The 14,576-nt window shown below is 45.6% G+C and overlaps 1 protein-coding gene and 1 long non-coding RNA gene across 19 annotated transcripts in view; one reads left to right on the plus strand and one right to left on the minus strand.

Annotated features, from left to right (window-relative positions):
- Positions 1-7,770, minus strand: part of LOC147251059 (uncharacterized) — a 168,987-nt gene extending 161,217 nt beyond the window's left edge. Inside the window, exon 1 of the long non-coding RNA XR_015118884.1 lies at positions 7,503-7,770. This is a non-coding gene — a long non-coding RNA (uncharacterized LOC147251059). The remainder of the gene's footprint in view (positions 1-7,502) is intronic.
- LOC147251074 (protocadherin alpha-13-like) overlaps positions 1-14,576 on the plus strand; it is a 145,749-nt gene that overhangs the window by 109,453 nt on the left and 21,720 nt on the right. Inside the window, exons 1-2 of one of the 18 annotated variants that reach the window (XM_086221584.1) lie at positions 395-2,684; positions 6,149-6,359. The exons of 15 other annotated variants lie outside the window; for them this stretch is intronic. In XM_086221584.1, the coding sequence (XP_086077710.1) occupies positions 430-2,684; positions 6,149-6,359 (2,466 nt within the window). In that variant the 5' untranslated portion in view covers positions 395-429. Of the gene's footprint in view, positions 1-394; positions 2,896-3,642; positions 6,360-14,576 lie in introns of those variants that run through there. 2 more of the 18 variants (XM_086221583.1, XM_086221594.1) reach the window with 2 other exon arrangements.

A 14,576-nucleotide genomic window follows, 5' to 3' on the forward strand; every position in this document is an offset into this window, starting at 1 on the left:
GTCAAGCAGTTGGTGGATCTTGTTCCTGTGGCCCAGTAGGGGCGCTGTCCTTGGTTCTGAACTCTCAGTAGCTTTCCTGTTTGATGTAAGAGTCTGTCTCGAGTTCACACACTTGAAGCTTCAACTGGAGTCTTTGTATACATTTTTTTTACATTATCATCATGCTGAAGAAACATAGCATCATCTTTACTTCCAATAACAACATATAAAAGCAATACTTCAGCTGAAGGGTTCATATTTAGACGGATACTTTGCACAAATACAACTTCAAATGTAGTTTAGTGATGGAGTTAAAACAGTAACAGCACAGAATCAGCTGGTGTCGCTACAGACCAGTAGGATCTTATCGGTGGAGCGCCGAGGCTCGCAGACTCCTCCCCTCCCCGCGAAGCATCACAGTCCTCCACGGCTTTGTTAGGAAATACAGGAATGGTGACTGGGCGGGCTGGGCATGTTCTGCTCCTCACCCAAAGCGAGGACATGCTGGGATATCATTTATTTCCTTTAGTGGCAGCGGTGGGTCGCGGTGGACTAACGATCATGATCTGGATACAACTTATCGCCGTGCTTTGTTTGTGTGGTCGGGCTGCGGCGCAGCTTTCCTTCACCGTCTCTGAGGAGGTTGACAAAGGAACCGTGGTGGGAAATCTCGCCAAGGAACTACAAATTAACGTTCACGACTTGGACAAACGGGATTTACGAGTCGTATCTGGGACGTCTAAAAATTATTTCGAGGTGGATTCAAAATCTGGTGCCCTGTACGTTCATGATAGGATTGATCGCGAGGCGCTTTGTCCGAACGCGGTGAAATGCTCCATGAATATAGAAGCCCTGCTGAGCCACCCGACGCATCTGCATCGCATCGAGGTTCAGATTATTGACATAAACGACAACGCGCCTTCCTTTCGTGACAAAGAGAAGGATTTAAACATCTCTGAGTCGTCTTTCACCGGAGAGAGGTATCTGCTCCCGGTGGCGAATGACGCAGACACGGGCAGCAACTCGGTCAAAAGCTACAAGCTGAGTGCAAATGAGTATTTCTCACTGGACGTGCAGAGCGGCGGACAACACAGTGAGCCCGCTGAGCTGGTGCTGCAGAAAGCTTTAGACAGGGAGAAGCAGTCCGTCATTCACCTCACTTTAACGGCTGTGGACGGGGGGAAGCCTCCCCGGTCAGGTACATTAAAAATACTCGTAAATGTCATAGACATCAACGATAATGTTCCGGTATTTAGTCAACCCCTCTACAAGGCCAGAGTCACTGAAAACGCTCCATTTCAGACCTCTATAGTGACAATACAGGCTACTGATTCAGACGAGGGAATAAATAGTGAGATTATATATTCTTTTATATCAATGGAGAATTTTAATCCAGAAAGTGTGTTTTCCATAAACCCAGACACGGGGGAAATCACTGTAGCAGGAAAAGTAGACTACGAGGAGAACACAGCCTATGATATTCGTGTGCAGGCCAGAGACAAAGGCTCGCCCTCTCGCAGTGTGCATGGAAAAGTCTTAGTAGAAGTCAGTGACGTGAATGACAACATACCTGAAATCACTGTCACCTCGCTAATGAGCCCAGTGAAGGAGGATGCAGAGGTCGGCACAGTGGTGGCTTTGGTGACCATCACTGACAAAGATGGGGGGAAGAATGGACTCACTACTGCTAACATTTTTGGATCTGTGCCTTTTAAATTGAAGATTAATTATAAAAATTATTATTCATTAACAGTTGATGGACCTCTTGACAGAGAGAGTGTTTCTCAATATAATATTACTATCATAGCCACTGATGAGGGCACCCCACCTCTGTCTAGCACCGGTGTTATTGCTGTTGACATTTCTGATGTAAATGACAACGCACCTCTATTCTCAGAGCCTGTCTTTAATGTTTATGTGAAAGAAAATAGTCCAGTTGGCGCTACTATCTTTACAATAACTGCAGTTGACCCTGATGTGAAAGAAAATGCTCAGGTAACTTATCATTCATTAACTGACATTTCTAAAAGTATCCCAGTGACTTCAGTTGTCAACATCAACTCAGAGACCGGAGATCTGGTCAGTTTACAGTCCTTCAACTACGAGGAGCTCAAAACCTTCCGGTTCCAAGTTCAGGCCACAGACTCTGGTGTTCCTCCGCTCAGCAGCAACGTCACCGTCAACGTTTTCATCCTGGATGAGAACGACAACAGTCCCGCCATCCTGCCGCCCTATTCTGAGCACGGCTCCGTTAACAGTGAGAGCGTCCCCTACTCTGCTGAAGCGGGATACTTTGTGGCAAAGATCAGGGCCGTAGACGCAGACTCGGGCTACAACGCGCTGCTGTCCTACCACCTGTCTGAGCCCAAAGGAAACAACCTCTTCCGGATCGGAACCAGCACCGGGGAGATCCGCACTAAGAGGAGGATGAGCGACAATGACCTCAAGACCCACCCCTTGCTGGTGCTGGTGTCTGATAACGGAGAAGCCCCCCTGTCAGCTACTGTGTCTATCGAGGTGGTGGTGCTTGAAAGCTCCGCTGACATCCAGACTCAGTTCAGACATGTGCCCATAAAGGACGACAGCTTCTCGGATTTAAACTTGTACCTGCTGGTCGCCATCGTGTCGGTGTCCGTCATCTTTCTGCTCAGCCTCATCACTTTAATAGCCGTCAGGTGCCACAGGACAGACGGCGCTTTCAGCAGGTACAGCGCCCCCATGATCACCACCCACCCTGACGGGAGCTGGTCTTACTCCAAATCTACTCAGCAGTATGACGTGTGCTTCAGCTCAGACACACTCAAGAGTGACGTAGTGGTTTTCCCCGCGCCGTTTCCGCCTGTAGACGCTGAGCTGATCAGTATTAACGGAGGAGACACGTTTACCAGGACTCAGACTTTACCAACTAAAGAGAAGGTGAGTCTTCTGAGACCTAAATCGCTGGGGATCTTCTTGATTGTAGAGCCTTTTATGTTTGAGCGTTTTCAACTTGTCTTGCTCTTTGTGGTGAAAATATCAGTTTTGTAATTGATATGTATTTAGTCCACTGATAAACGGCCTGAATATTTATTCTCTTTCCTTCTTGAACATAGTTCAATGCTGATGGCACAAAATACACACAACTGTAACTCCATACCATGGTGTACTCATGTTCATTTCTAAATAACCAGGACAATTGAAAATTAACCACTCGTGTCTATTATTAGTCTTAAGCATTGAAATTTTAATGTGCTCTGCTCAGCTCTGTGTTGCTCATGTTCAGCTTCTTGTCTGCAGCAAATAACCATCACAAAAAATTTTCATAATTAGCTTTTATATGACTAGTTTTCATTTTAAATTAAGGCACTTTAGTCAAGCTTACTCTTTTTATCCAGAGCCAAATAACAAAACAACAGACACTTGCACCATATCATATATAACATTATTTTCAGAGACACAACAAATCGGCATGAAAAAGCCCTGCTGTGAAGTCTCCCTGTCAGTTTGAGGACACCTGAAGTAGAATGAGGGTCTGAGTGGGCTGACATCTCTCCAAACTGGTAAAACTCGAAGCTCAGGAGGAGGGAAAAACAGGGTAGAGTTTTAGTTTTGCATTGGAATGTGTCATGGTGTAATAATCCTAATAAAGAGTGATCATGGACACAGTCGGATCTTTACTATCACAAATCCAGGAGGATGGAGAAGCAGCAGTAGAGGACTGGAAGTTTACGGATGTGACTTCTGAGATAGTGGTGGATTTTATGGACTGTCATGATCTTTAAGTATTTTCCAGCATTTCTTAGTCTTCCCGGTGACCAGAAGATGTCGCTGTGCGCTGGCAGAATTTAAACACAACATCATGTGTGATGCTCCTCCCTTTTTTCTCCTCCTGCGAGAGGGTTTGTAATTCTTTGTTCGCTGAACAGAAAGTCCTCCTTCCTTCGTGGGGCTCCGATGTGGACGTATCAGTGTAAAATGATGCTTCTGGCATCAACCGATTAAGTGGCAGGTTTAGCGAGTTCAGAAGGATGCAGCGACACGGCATTTACCGGCTATGGATTTATTATTTCTTTCCTGCGGTGCACATATGGAGTGTGGCAGCAGCACAGATTGTTTATTCTGTTACGGAGGAATCGATCCCGGGAACCACTGTGGGAAATTTAGCCAAGGATTTACATATAGATGTACAGGACTTGGAAACACGAGGCTTCCAAATCTCAGGACGTAATACGAGGTACTTCGAAGTCAATGTGAAGACGGGAATCATTCTGGTGAGGGACAGAATAGACCGAGAGGAGCTCTGCTCTCGCCAAGTGACGTGCTCGCTGGAGGTGGAAGCCATTGTGAACTCTCCGCTGAACCTCTATCGCTTTGAGGTTAAGATTGTGGATATAAACGACAACGGACCCTCCTTTCGGATGCCGGGGATTGTTCTAAATGTGTCCGAATTGGCTTTTCCCGGAGAGAGATTCACGTTACCTAAAGCCTTTGATGCAGACGTAGGGAGCAATTCTGTGAAAAGCTATAAGCTGAGTCCGAATGAACATTTCACCCTGGATGTGCAGAACGGCGGCGAACAGACCCCGTCTGCTGAAATGGTGCTGCAGAAGGCGTTAGACCGCGAGAGACAGCCGCTCATCAAACTAACATTAACGGCTGTAGACGGCGGTAAACCTGCTAAATCAGGCACGTTGCAGGTCACCGTCCACGTGCAAGATGTTAATGATAACATTCCGGTTTTTGATAAGACGCTGTACAAAGCCACGGTGCCAGAAAACACGCCACCCGGTACGAGCGTGCTGACCGTCCGCGCTCGGGATTCAGACGAGGGTCCAAACGGAGAAATATCGTATTCTTTTATCAACCACGACAGTGATAACGACGTTGATAAATTTGCTATTAACCCGGAGACCGGAGAAATATCCGTCACCGGCGAGCTGGATCATGAAAAAAGCAATGCAGTTGAAATACGAGTGCAGGCGAGAGACAAAGGGTTAATACCAAGAGCCTCGCGCTGTAAAGTACTTGTTGAAATCACAGATATTAATGATAATCCACCAGAAATATCAGTAACGTCTTTAGTCGGTGAGGTCAGGGAGGATTCAGCCCCGGACACAATGGTTGGACTCATAACAGTGAAAGACAGTGACGCGGATAAAAATGGCGTCGTTCAGGTCAGACTAGTTGATTCTTTTCCCTTTAAAATAAAGAATACATACAAGAATCATTATTCACTGGTGGTGGACGGAAGTCTGGACAGGGAAAAGGCTTCTGAATACAACGTGACAATCATGGCAACAGACGAAGGGGTTCCTCCTCTTTCTGGTACAAGTGTTATAACTGTACACGTATCTGACGTCAATGATAACGCTCCATGCTTCAAAGAGCCCGTGATAAACATTTTCGTAAAGGAGAACAGTCCCATAGGCGCTGTTCTATATACCATCACTGCAGATGACCCGGATTTACAAGAAAATGCCAAATTAACGTTTTCGTTAATTGATAATAATCAGAAAAATAATGTAAGATCAATTGTAAACATCAACTCAGAGACCGGAGATCTGGTCAGTTTACAGTCCTTCAACTACGAGGAGCTCAAAACCTTCCGGTTCCAAGTTCAGGCCACAGACTCTGGTGTTCCTCCGCTCAGCAGCAACGTCACCGTCAACGTTTTCATCCTGGATGAGAACGACAACAGTCCCGCCATCCTGCCGCCCTATTCTGAGCACGGCTCCGTTAACAGTGAGAGCGTCCCCTACTCTGCTGAAGCGGGATACTTTGTGGCAAAGATCAGGGCCGTAGACGCAGACTCGGGCTACAACGCGCTGCTGTCCTACCACCTGTCTGAGCCCAAAGGAAACAACCTCTTCCGGATCGGAACCAGCACCGGGGAGATCCGCACTAAGAGGAGGATGAGCGACAATGACCTCAAGACCCACCCCTTGCTGGTGCTGGTGTCTGATAACGGAGAAGCCCCCCTGTCAGCTACTGTGTCTATCGAGGTGGTGGTGCTTGAAAGCTCCGCTGACATCCAGACTCAGTTCAGACATGTGCCCATAAAGGACGACAGCTTCTCGGATTTAAACTTGTACCTGCTGGTCGCCATCGTGTCGGTGTCCGTCATCTTTCTGCTCAGCCTCATCACTTTAATAGCCGTCAGGTGCCACAGGACAGACGGCGCTTTCGGCAGGTACAGCGCCCCCATGATCACCACCCACCCTGACGGGAGCTGGTCTTACTCCAAATCTACTCAGCAGTATGACGTGTGTTTCAGCTCAGACACACTCAAGAGTGACGTAGTGGTTTTCCCCGCGCCGTTTCCGCCTGTAGACGCTGAACTGATCAGTATTAACGGAGGAGACACGTTTACCAGGACTCAGACTTTACCCACTAAAGACAAGGTAGGCTGGCAATCTTCCCCACAAGTTGACCGGTGAATGTCCACCCTATCTTTGTCCTCTGTTCAAGTCCCACTCGGCCTCTGTAGTACTGTTTTAAAAGATCCTTCCTTTCACTGTCTCGCCATCTGTCAGTTCGGGCGCTGTCCACGGTACTGGAATCCTACTCGTTGGCTCACGCACACTTGCCGTCTCCAGCTGGATCGTGCAGGCAAACTCGCTGTAGCCTACTCCACTCTTATGTGACACGTGATTAAGTGAACGCAGTAATAAAGTGAGAGCAATACAAAGTAGGAATATATCGAGAGGACTAGTGACTTTTGGAGCTAAATAGTAATTTCAACCAACCAGCTTGTCACAAAAAAACATAGCAGACGGCTTTACAATGAGAGATGGCGGGTTCATCGTTCTGTTGTCACATCATTTCTGTATGTCTTAAATTAGTTTAAGATGTGTTTACAGAAAGGTATTTCTAAAAAGAAAAATCCACAGAAACCAATGACGTAGTCATTCAAAGCAGCTGGCTCACATTTAACTTCAATGAATTCACGGAGGGTTCTTGCTCCTTCGCTACAGCAGCCGTTCAGCTATAGGCTGCAGGCCAGCTTAACCTCCTCAAACTGCTGTTGTTTTGTAAATGTCAAATGTGTAGCATCGTAAATGATAAGCTTAGCTGCCGCCAAAGAGTTTTAAATACATAATTTCTTAACAATTCACTGGTGATATCACCGTTGGCGTCCTGATTATTTGTCATGACGAGTCCTTACCCGATTTGTGGCATCCTTCCATGTGCCCATTAAATCGGGAAAACACAAACATCTTCGCTTATTGTAATACACGCTCGTGGAGCGTAATACACGCTCGTGGTGGGCTTTGGCGTAAATTTGACGCCACATACCCTGACTATCAATTCATTACGGGGGGCGAATTCCAGGCGTTACTTATATTGTGCCGTTAAATTCACCGTTTATGAAGCAAATATCACCGGAAGCAAGCTAGCGGTCAGGACGTTATCAGCTCCAGGCGGAGAGAGGCCGCGGAGAAACGCCGCACAGAGTTACCATTTCCATGTCAACATACGGTAAGAACAAGACAAATGAGGTTAAGAAGCCTCGTCTCAATAGTAGCAAACATGCTTAATCTTACCTGGGTGCCACCCGGAAGCCGCCGTAACACTTTGACGCTCCCGCCAATTCTGAGAGGCCTTTCGCCAACGTCCTCGGTCCAGCTTGTTTCAAGTGCAGAGTCCCGGTGGGAACTTCCTCCCAAAAGCTGGTATTCCAGAACGTATCGTCTTTGTGATAAAGTCTTTGCCAACGTCCAAAAACCTCCTTCAGTCCGCGTTTCCCGCCGTTGGGACCTACTGTCCACCGCGTATCTCAGGTACTGTCAACTTCCTTGTTACAGTGACGCTAACACATGCGTATTTTATAAACGTGGTCATGTGACAGCCTCGATGTTCAACCTGTGCTCAGTCATGTGACCTATTCGCCATATGTCAAAGAAACTGGCTTCATGAGCTCTCCTGTAGGCCTGCAACTCCCAGCAAAATTTAGTCTACAAAACGTGAAGACTGTTCGAAAGAATGACCTTCACAGTTTCTTAAAGCCCATGAGTGACGTGTTCAAATTTCTTCTCTTATCATGCAACAATCCAATACGCTACATTTTCAGTCATAAATGACAGAAGTTGAAGGAAAAGCTGCAAATCCCTGACTCGTCCAGTGGAAAAAAAAGACTGAAATGACTCATCAATCATCAACCTATTTAGTTACTGATACTCTTTTAATCAGCGCTTGATGTATTTACTTCTAGCGACAATGTTCTGGAATATACTTCTGTAAATGTACATGCAGTACACGCAGTGATTTTGGTGTGTGTGTGTGAATTATGGATAACATTTAGGATACACAACTCTTGACTGCCCATTCAGAATGTTATATTTAATATTGTTTTGTTGATAATGTGCTGAAGCTGGTGAACCTACAGGATAGACTAGAGGGGTGTTCGACCACGAGTGGACTCACACCCCCTCAGCTGTAAACATGTATGCGTGACTGGCCTGGAATATGCGCGCAGGTGTTATCATGTCTGACAATATGACCTCAGCTGGGAAGCCCGGCGCAGCGCTGGTCTGCCTTTCTCACAGTAGATTTGTCATAGCAAAATTAAAGAACCTCTGATGTAGTCCAGTGTAATCGGCCATACTGACACAGAGAGAAGATATCAGGATGCTAAAACCAAAACAGCGACGCTCTTAAGCCGACATTAATCAGGGTTTTTTTCAAACCTGTGATTTGAAAATGTCCTGGGTGTGTTAGATTGACTAAGCAGGAAAGTGACAATGCAATCAGTACCTTTGTGCTGAGGACATTTTATAGGAGTTCTCCTGCTCTAGCACGTTGTGTTGTGTCTGATTTTTGTTTGAATTTGGTGTGTTCATGCAAGGAGTCATCTGAAACATGCAGGGCAGTGGACCAGGGCTGAGAAATGCTTCTGTGGAGGGATTGTGGGTGCACAGTTTTTTTAATTTGTTTCAGGGATGGATTTCTAGCCCTTTTAAAACACCATTTTATCATAGATATTGCTGTCAAATTTTATCCACCTTGCGATCAACCATTCTCCTTGTCTAGTATCGTCATACATACATTTTTTTTCCTCTGATTGAACACATGAGCTTTCACTCATTAAACAGTTTTTTTTTATCCATCGGCCTGCAGGAAGGGCTTATATTTTCAACTTTCTCACCGTTTCCTCTTATCTAAATGTTCCAGCTGCAAGGGACAGAACTTCAGTTAAATCTAAAAGTACTTTGAGGTTATTTCTAAGAATAGATTGGCATTCTGAGAGAAGGTCACCTGTCATTTTGAAAGAACACGTGGTTATTCATTCATCATCATCATCCTTCCTGGTATCAAATTGTGCTGTGCAGTTAGATCAGCGAGTTCAAAGTCACTTTTTATCCTTATTTTTCTCAATCCTGTCAGCTCTGTGTCCCCATTTCTTTCAGGCTGCAGTAACATGATTTTTTTTTTCATCCCAAGCCTGGTCCTTTTTTTCCTCTTCCTCCTCCTGCATGCATGCCTGACAGACCTCCTCCCCCTCTCCCTCACCACCAATCCCCTAGAAGGGTAGCAGCTGAGAGAACTAACAGGGAATTAGCGTCCATCTTCGCAGACATGTGTGCTACAAACCCCGAGGCGCTGTAAACACAATCTGATATATTTTCATTATCCTTCCTCGTTTGTGTACCGGGCAGAGACGAACCCGATCCGCTCTCAGCTCAGATGCGTCTTGTGTTGTTTACTCTGATTGAAATTGCCAGGTTAAATCTTTCATGATGTATAATTATATGCATTCGGCCTTGGTGTGTGTTTTCTTTTTTTTTCTTCTTTTGCTCTTAACTGGTGGAATGTGAATAATCTGGGTGAAGTTGAGTGCACTGTGCGCTGCGGTGGATGTGTGATGCTGTAGTCACTCAGACGCTATGACCTCATTTCAGGGAGTGGTTCAGCACAAACAAGCATGGGCCGATCTGTCACAGCTCCGCTCGTGTGGTTGGCTCAGTTTGAAGGAGATTCAACTCGAGCTTTGAGAGCTCACACGCAGATTTTGCATATTGCGGCCGACGTGTGTGAGCTACGTAGCTTTAAAGTGGGTCAGCTCGTCATTTTAAAGATGGCCGCGCGCGAGCTACATGCGCAATTTGATTGAACCTGCGGTGGGTTGTTGATGCTCTCTCCTCCTCGGATAAAATCTCCCTCCTCTCCGCCTCCTGAAACAATGCCCGGAGCTGTCTCTCTGCGTAAAAGTGGTCTGTGTGCCGCAGCAGCTCTCTGTGAATATGAGAGAGGAAGACAGGGAGGGGGGAGGGGCAGGTAATTTTCCGCTTTTCGCTGCAGTCACAGCAGCGGGGGGCTTCACTACCGATCACGGTATCAGCTCTGCTCGCCTCAGCTCTGCGGCTGGGCGGGGCTGGCTACACCTCGTGTCAATCAAAGCTCAACCGTTTGGGCGGGGCGGAGGGTCAGGGTGGATGAGGAGAGGCTTTTATCCATCAGAACATCATGTGTTCCAGGGTATTTATTTTATGTAGCAGTAGAGGTGACATGCGACAAATTTTCCTGCAGTAGTTGCTTTGTAGAATCACAATGTATGTACACATAGAAGAGGTACTGGGAACAAGATGATGACCTCAGGATTGGACAGTCCATTCACTGAGAGCTCCTTGTCCCTTCCTCCTTCTGTGCTGCAGAATGCATTCAATTATTGATTCTGCCCTCAGCACTCAGCAAAATGGTTCTCAATGTCCTCACCTAAATCACATTAGTTGAGTACGTTGATGACTTTAACAGCTTGGGAAGTACAATGTAGAATACATGTCTGGTTTATGCGGACATCCTGAGTCTTCGTCTTCTTTTTATTTATCTGACATGCACCTTATGTGTAGCACTTCCTGTTTTTCTCCCTTACAAGGGTGTGTCCTTTGTGTGAGTGAGGGTTAGCGCTGCTATCTGTGGTGGGTTACCATGGAGACTGTTGCCAGCACTCATGAAATGAAGAACCAGTCTGTTTCCAAGGAGCTGCCATTACCCACCCCCACCCAGGCATCCATCCAAGCATGTGCAGTATAGACACAAGCAGGAAGGAAACAAGGTGGACAAGAGTGAAGATGGAGGATGAAAGATGCAGCCCAAGTATCTTAAGCAGAAACGCCACGTCAGTAGAAGGATGAATGAAGAGAGCAAGCGAGAGGAGAAATGTGCGAGATTAGAGGAATGCTTCTGAAAACAGTGAGGGATTTTGGAGGGAGACACAAATACAACAGCACAGACTGGAGCCTTGAGCTTGAGATAGTGAGAACATTTGAGCTTCTGAGGATGAGATGGACAAAAAACCACATTAAATACATGCCCTGAAGCTGAGTGGGAACATCACAGGCTTACAATTGGTCACAGATAAAAGAAAGTATTTCTCACTACCCCTCCCCTTCTCCACCACTTCCACCAACCCGTCCTCCATCCATGCTCCCTTCCCTCTTAGTGGCATCGGGATGCTGTTGCAGTCATTAGATTAGCTTTGTCATGCTCACAACCTCGGGTTCCATCCTCTCCCATCCGGCAAGGATACAAAGCCAAGGCATCCAAAGAGGGAAGTATCCAAAGCCTGCCTGCATTTCCTGATAGCTTTGTTCAGTGCCACAACAAGCATCTGTTTGATTTATGCACAGGCTCAACCGGGACAGCCAAGGAACTGTTTAACCCTTACAGAGCCCCAGAGGGAGGGATTTGTGCTGCTTTTAGTTCTCTCATGCCCTTTATTTTTGAATGCGACGTACACAAGGGATCGACACAAACAAAAGCACCCTGAGAATGTTTCCACTCGCTGACTGTGTCCACCTGTGTAAAAGGATTTGGGATAACATGGGACTTTGTTTCAGGGATTTAAAAATGGGAAAGTTCTTGTGCAGGGGGACATGAGAGGGAGGTATGAGAACTTTCACCAGGAAGGTCCGTTCACTTGTACTTGTCTAATTTCCCCCCCCCGACATATTCAACAACGAAAGGTGATTGGGATCAAGTGAGGGAGCATGATAACACAATATCTTACAGCCTATGTGTGCTGTGATAGAAGCAAAGTTAACTCCTCCGTCAGTAAGATGGCAGCTGTGAGTAACTGGCACGTGTTTCATTTTTTGTGTATTCATAGTCACTGCTTTATTGAAAGAGTATCACTTGGTCCTGTCAGTTTTACCGTCAGAGTACTTCATCCTAGTGCCATGTATTGTATTTCATACTATACGCTCTTTGTCGTCTCACCTCTGGAGGCTGTCTTGCCTTGTATTTTGCTTTATTCTTTTCCATCACTGTCACTGTGAATGGGAAAGAAAATGCCTCCAGCTGCAGCTGGATGTCTATGCTCCATCTCTCTCTCTCTCTCTCTCGCTCTCTCTCTCCCTCTCCAACACGCACACACTGGCAGCAGGGATTATGCTTTAGTGCTTTGGCTTAATGACAACTGTGTGGATGGGCAGTGGGGTGATGATCACGTGCCCAACCCATGTACTACCGATTTATTCCAACAGAGGGACCAATTTCACTGTCTCCTGCACCTCTGTTCCCTGGGCTGCCTGTCCCATGCTGACACACAATGGGATGACATTTACAGTGTTACTGGCAGCAGTCTGAGCTGAACACACAACCTTTATAACGATGATCTTGAAGAGACTCCTTGTCATACATCTTGATTTCTAAAGGACAACATGAACTGGATTTAACACAGAACTAAATGTTTTGTTGCTGTGATTTGATTCCATTTATACCTTCTATTGCGCACTAATCCTCCCTCTGATCTAACCATGACCACCAAATGTAACTTCAACCCTTAAAATAATTAATTTGGCATGATGAGAGAGAGAGGAGCGCTTTCTGCGTCAGTCGCTTTATTTCCTTTTTAATTAACTAAATCTGACGACATGTATTCTGGCAGAGCAGACACAGTGACCACCTACACAACAGCCTGTAGACAATTTCTTCTTCCTCTCCCCTCCCCCCTTCTCTGGGAAGAAGCATGCTGAAAAAGTTACAATACGAGTGTCATAAACATTTGACCATTAATATTGGAGCTCATAATGAAATAAGACTGCTGTCACTGTCATCAATGTAAAGGCACTGAATTGAAGCTTTTTAATAATGTTTCATCTCGAATAACAGATTTTAAATAATGGAAGTGAATAACACATTTTCCGCAGAGAAGTGGTTGTCATGGAAGGTAGTCACTGCAACCTAGTCAATGAGAAAACTCAGACATTCTTCCGGGCAAAATCTATGTTTCAATTAGTTACAATTTGATTTTCTGGTGCTTGTGTGTGTGTGTGTGTGTGTGTGGGGGGGGGGGGTCCACACTGTCCTAAAGTTTGCTTAACTTTCTCTGTTAGAATATAAATTGAATGCAAGGATGAATGAATGATGTCAGGACTCACGGTAGCCCAGCAGTGACCCGTGTCTCTGTGGGTGCTCAATCGTGACTCACTGAACATGGGGGAAACCCATATGACAAACTATTACGGGAGGAAATCTGAATGGCTTCTAAAATGGTTGCTTGCAGTATTAATGAGGTTGAGTCTTGAGGAAAAGAATGTCATTAATATAGTGCCCAGCCTGCATAATTGATGTTCATGCTCTGGCAGAGAGAATGAGTTGTCTTAACATCTGGATTTTGGCTCTTCTTCGTATCGCAAACTTGTCTTTTGTCTCTTTATCTGTGTTAGTCCTCAGCTGGCACGGCAGATGTCACGGGGAGGAGGGCAGCTGGTGTCACTCTGTTGTGAGACATGATGGGTAAAAAGTGAGAGCATGATTGATTGATTGGACAGGATACAATGGCCAAAGTGCAGTAAAGGTAGGGAATGATGTTTGTTTCAGACAAGACAGAGCTAAGAGAAACACCAGCAAGCTAATTAGCTCTTTAAACCAATGCTTGTTGATGCATATCAGGCATCTGTCTTCTGGAGGAAAAAAAATATAATAACTTTATCTGCAGCACCCAAGTGAAAAATCAAATTCTCTGCAGCTGTGTGGCATGCAATTAATTTTGGACCAGATGTGCATATTTCATACAGGTATGAGGAAATGATATCCTCAAGTAGGACAGAAGAGAGGGAGAGGGAGGAGAGAGCGGTGCAAAGGTCGCCTGTAAATCCAGCCCTGCGTGTGTGTAACGGACGAGATAAACGTCACCTGCTTTCATCTTTGTGTCAGTGCCAAACAGGCAGGTCCACATGCCCCACCGGGAAAATCCTCTAAATGTCACCGGTGGCATGACAGACTGTTACATGTAGACCCGGCTGAGACTGTTTGAGCCGGTTGAAAGAAACCCTGTTATCACCGCTGCTCAGTGGGATGATAATGTTGGGCCAAATATAGTGACTGTGTTGCAGGTCTTGCAGGAGGAGCAATTACAGTCCGACCTCATATTTCTTGCTTTGTCATTTATAGACTAATTATTCCAAAAAAACTTGCTCTGTTATGGACATAAAACACTGCAGAGAATGGATCTTTCTAGTATGTAATGTGTCTGCTACGCCAACTCTCAATTTTGCCACCTCCTCCTCTTTGCCTTGGAGTGTGAATAGTTGCCATATATATATATATATATATATATATATATATATATATATATATATATATATATATATATATATTCACCCATCCACTATATA

This window comes from Aulostomus chinensis, chromosome 13 (assembly GCF_037954235.1).
Source record: "Aulostomus chinensis isolate RoL2024-O1b breed Wild chromosome 13, RoL_Achi_v1.0, whole genome shotgun sequence".
In the NCBI taxonomy this organism is placed as follows: domain Eukaryota; kingdom Metazoa; phylum Chordata; class Actinopteri; order Syngnathiformes; family Aulostomidae; genus Aulostomus; species Aulostomus chinensis.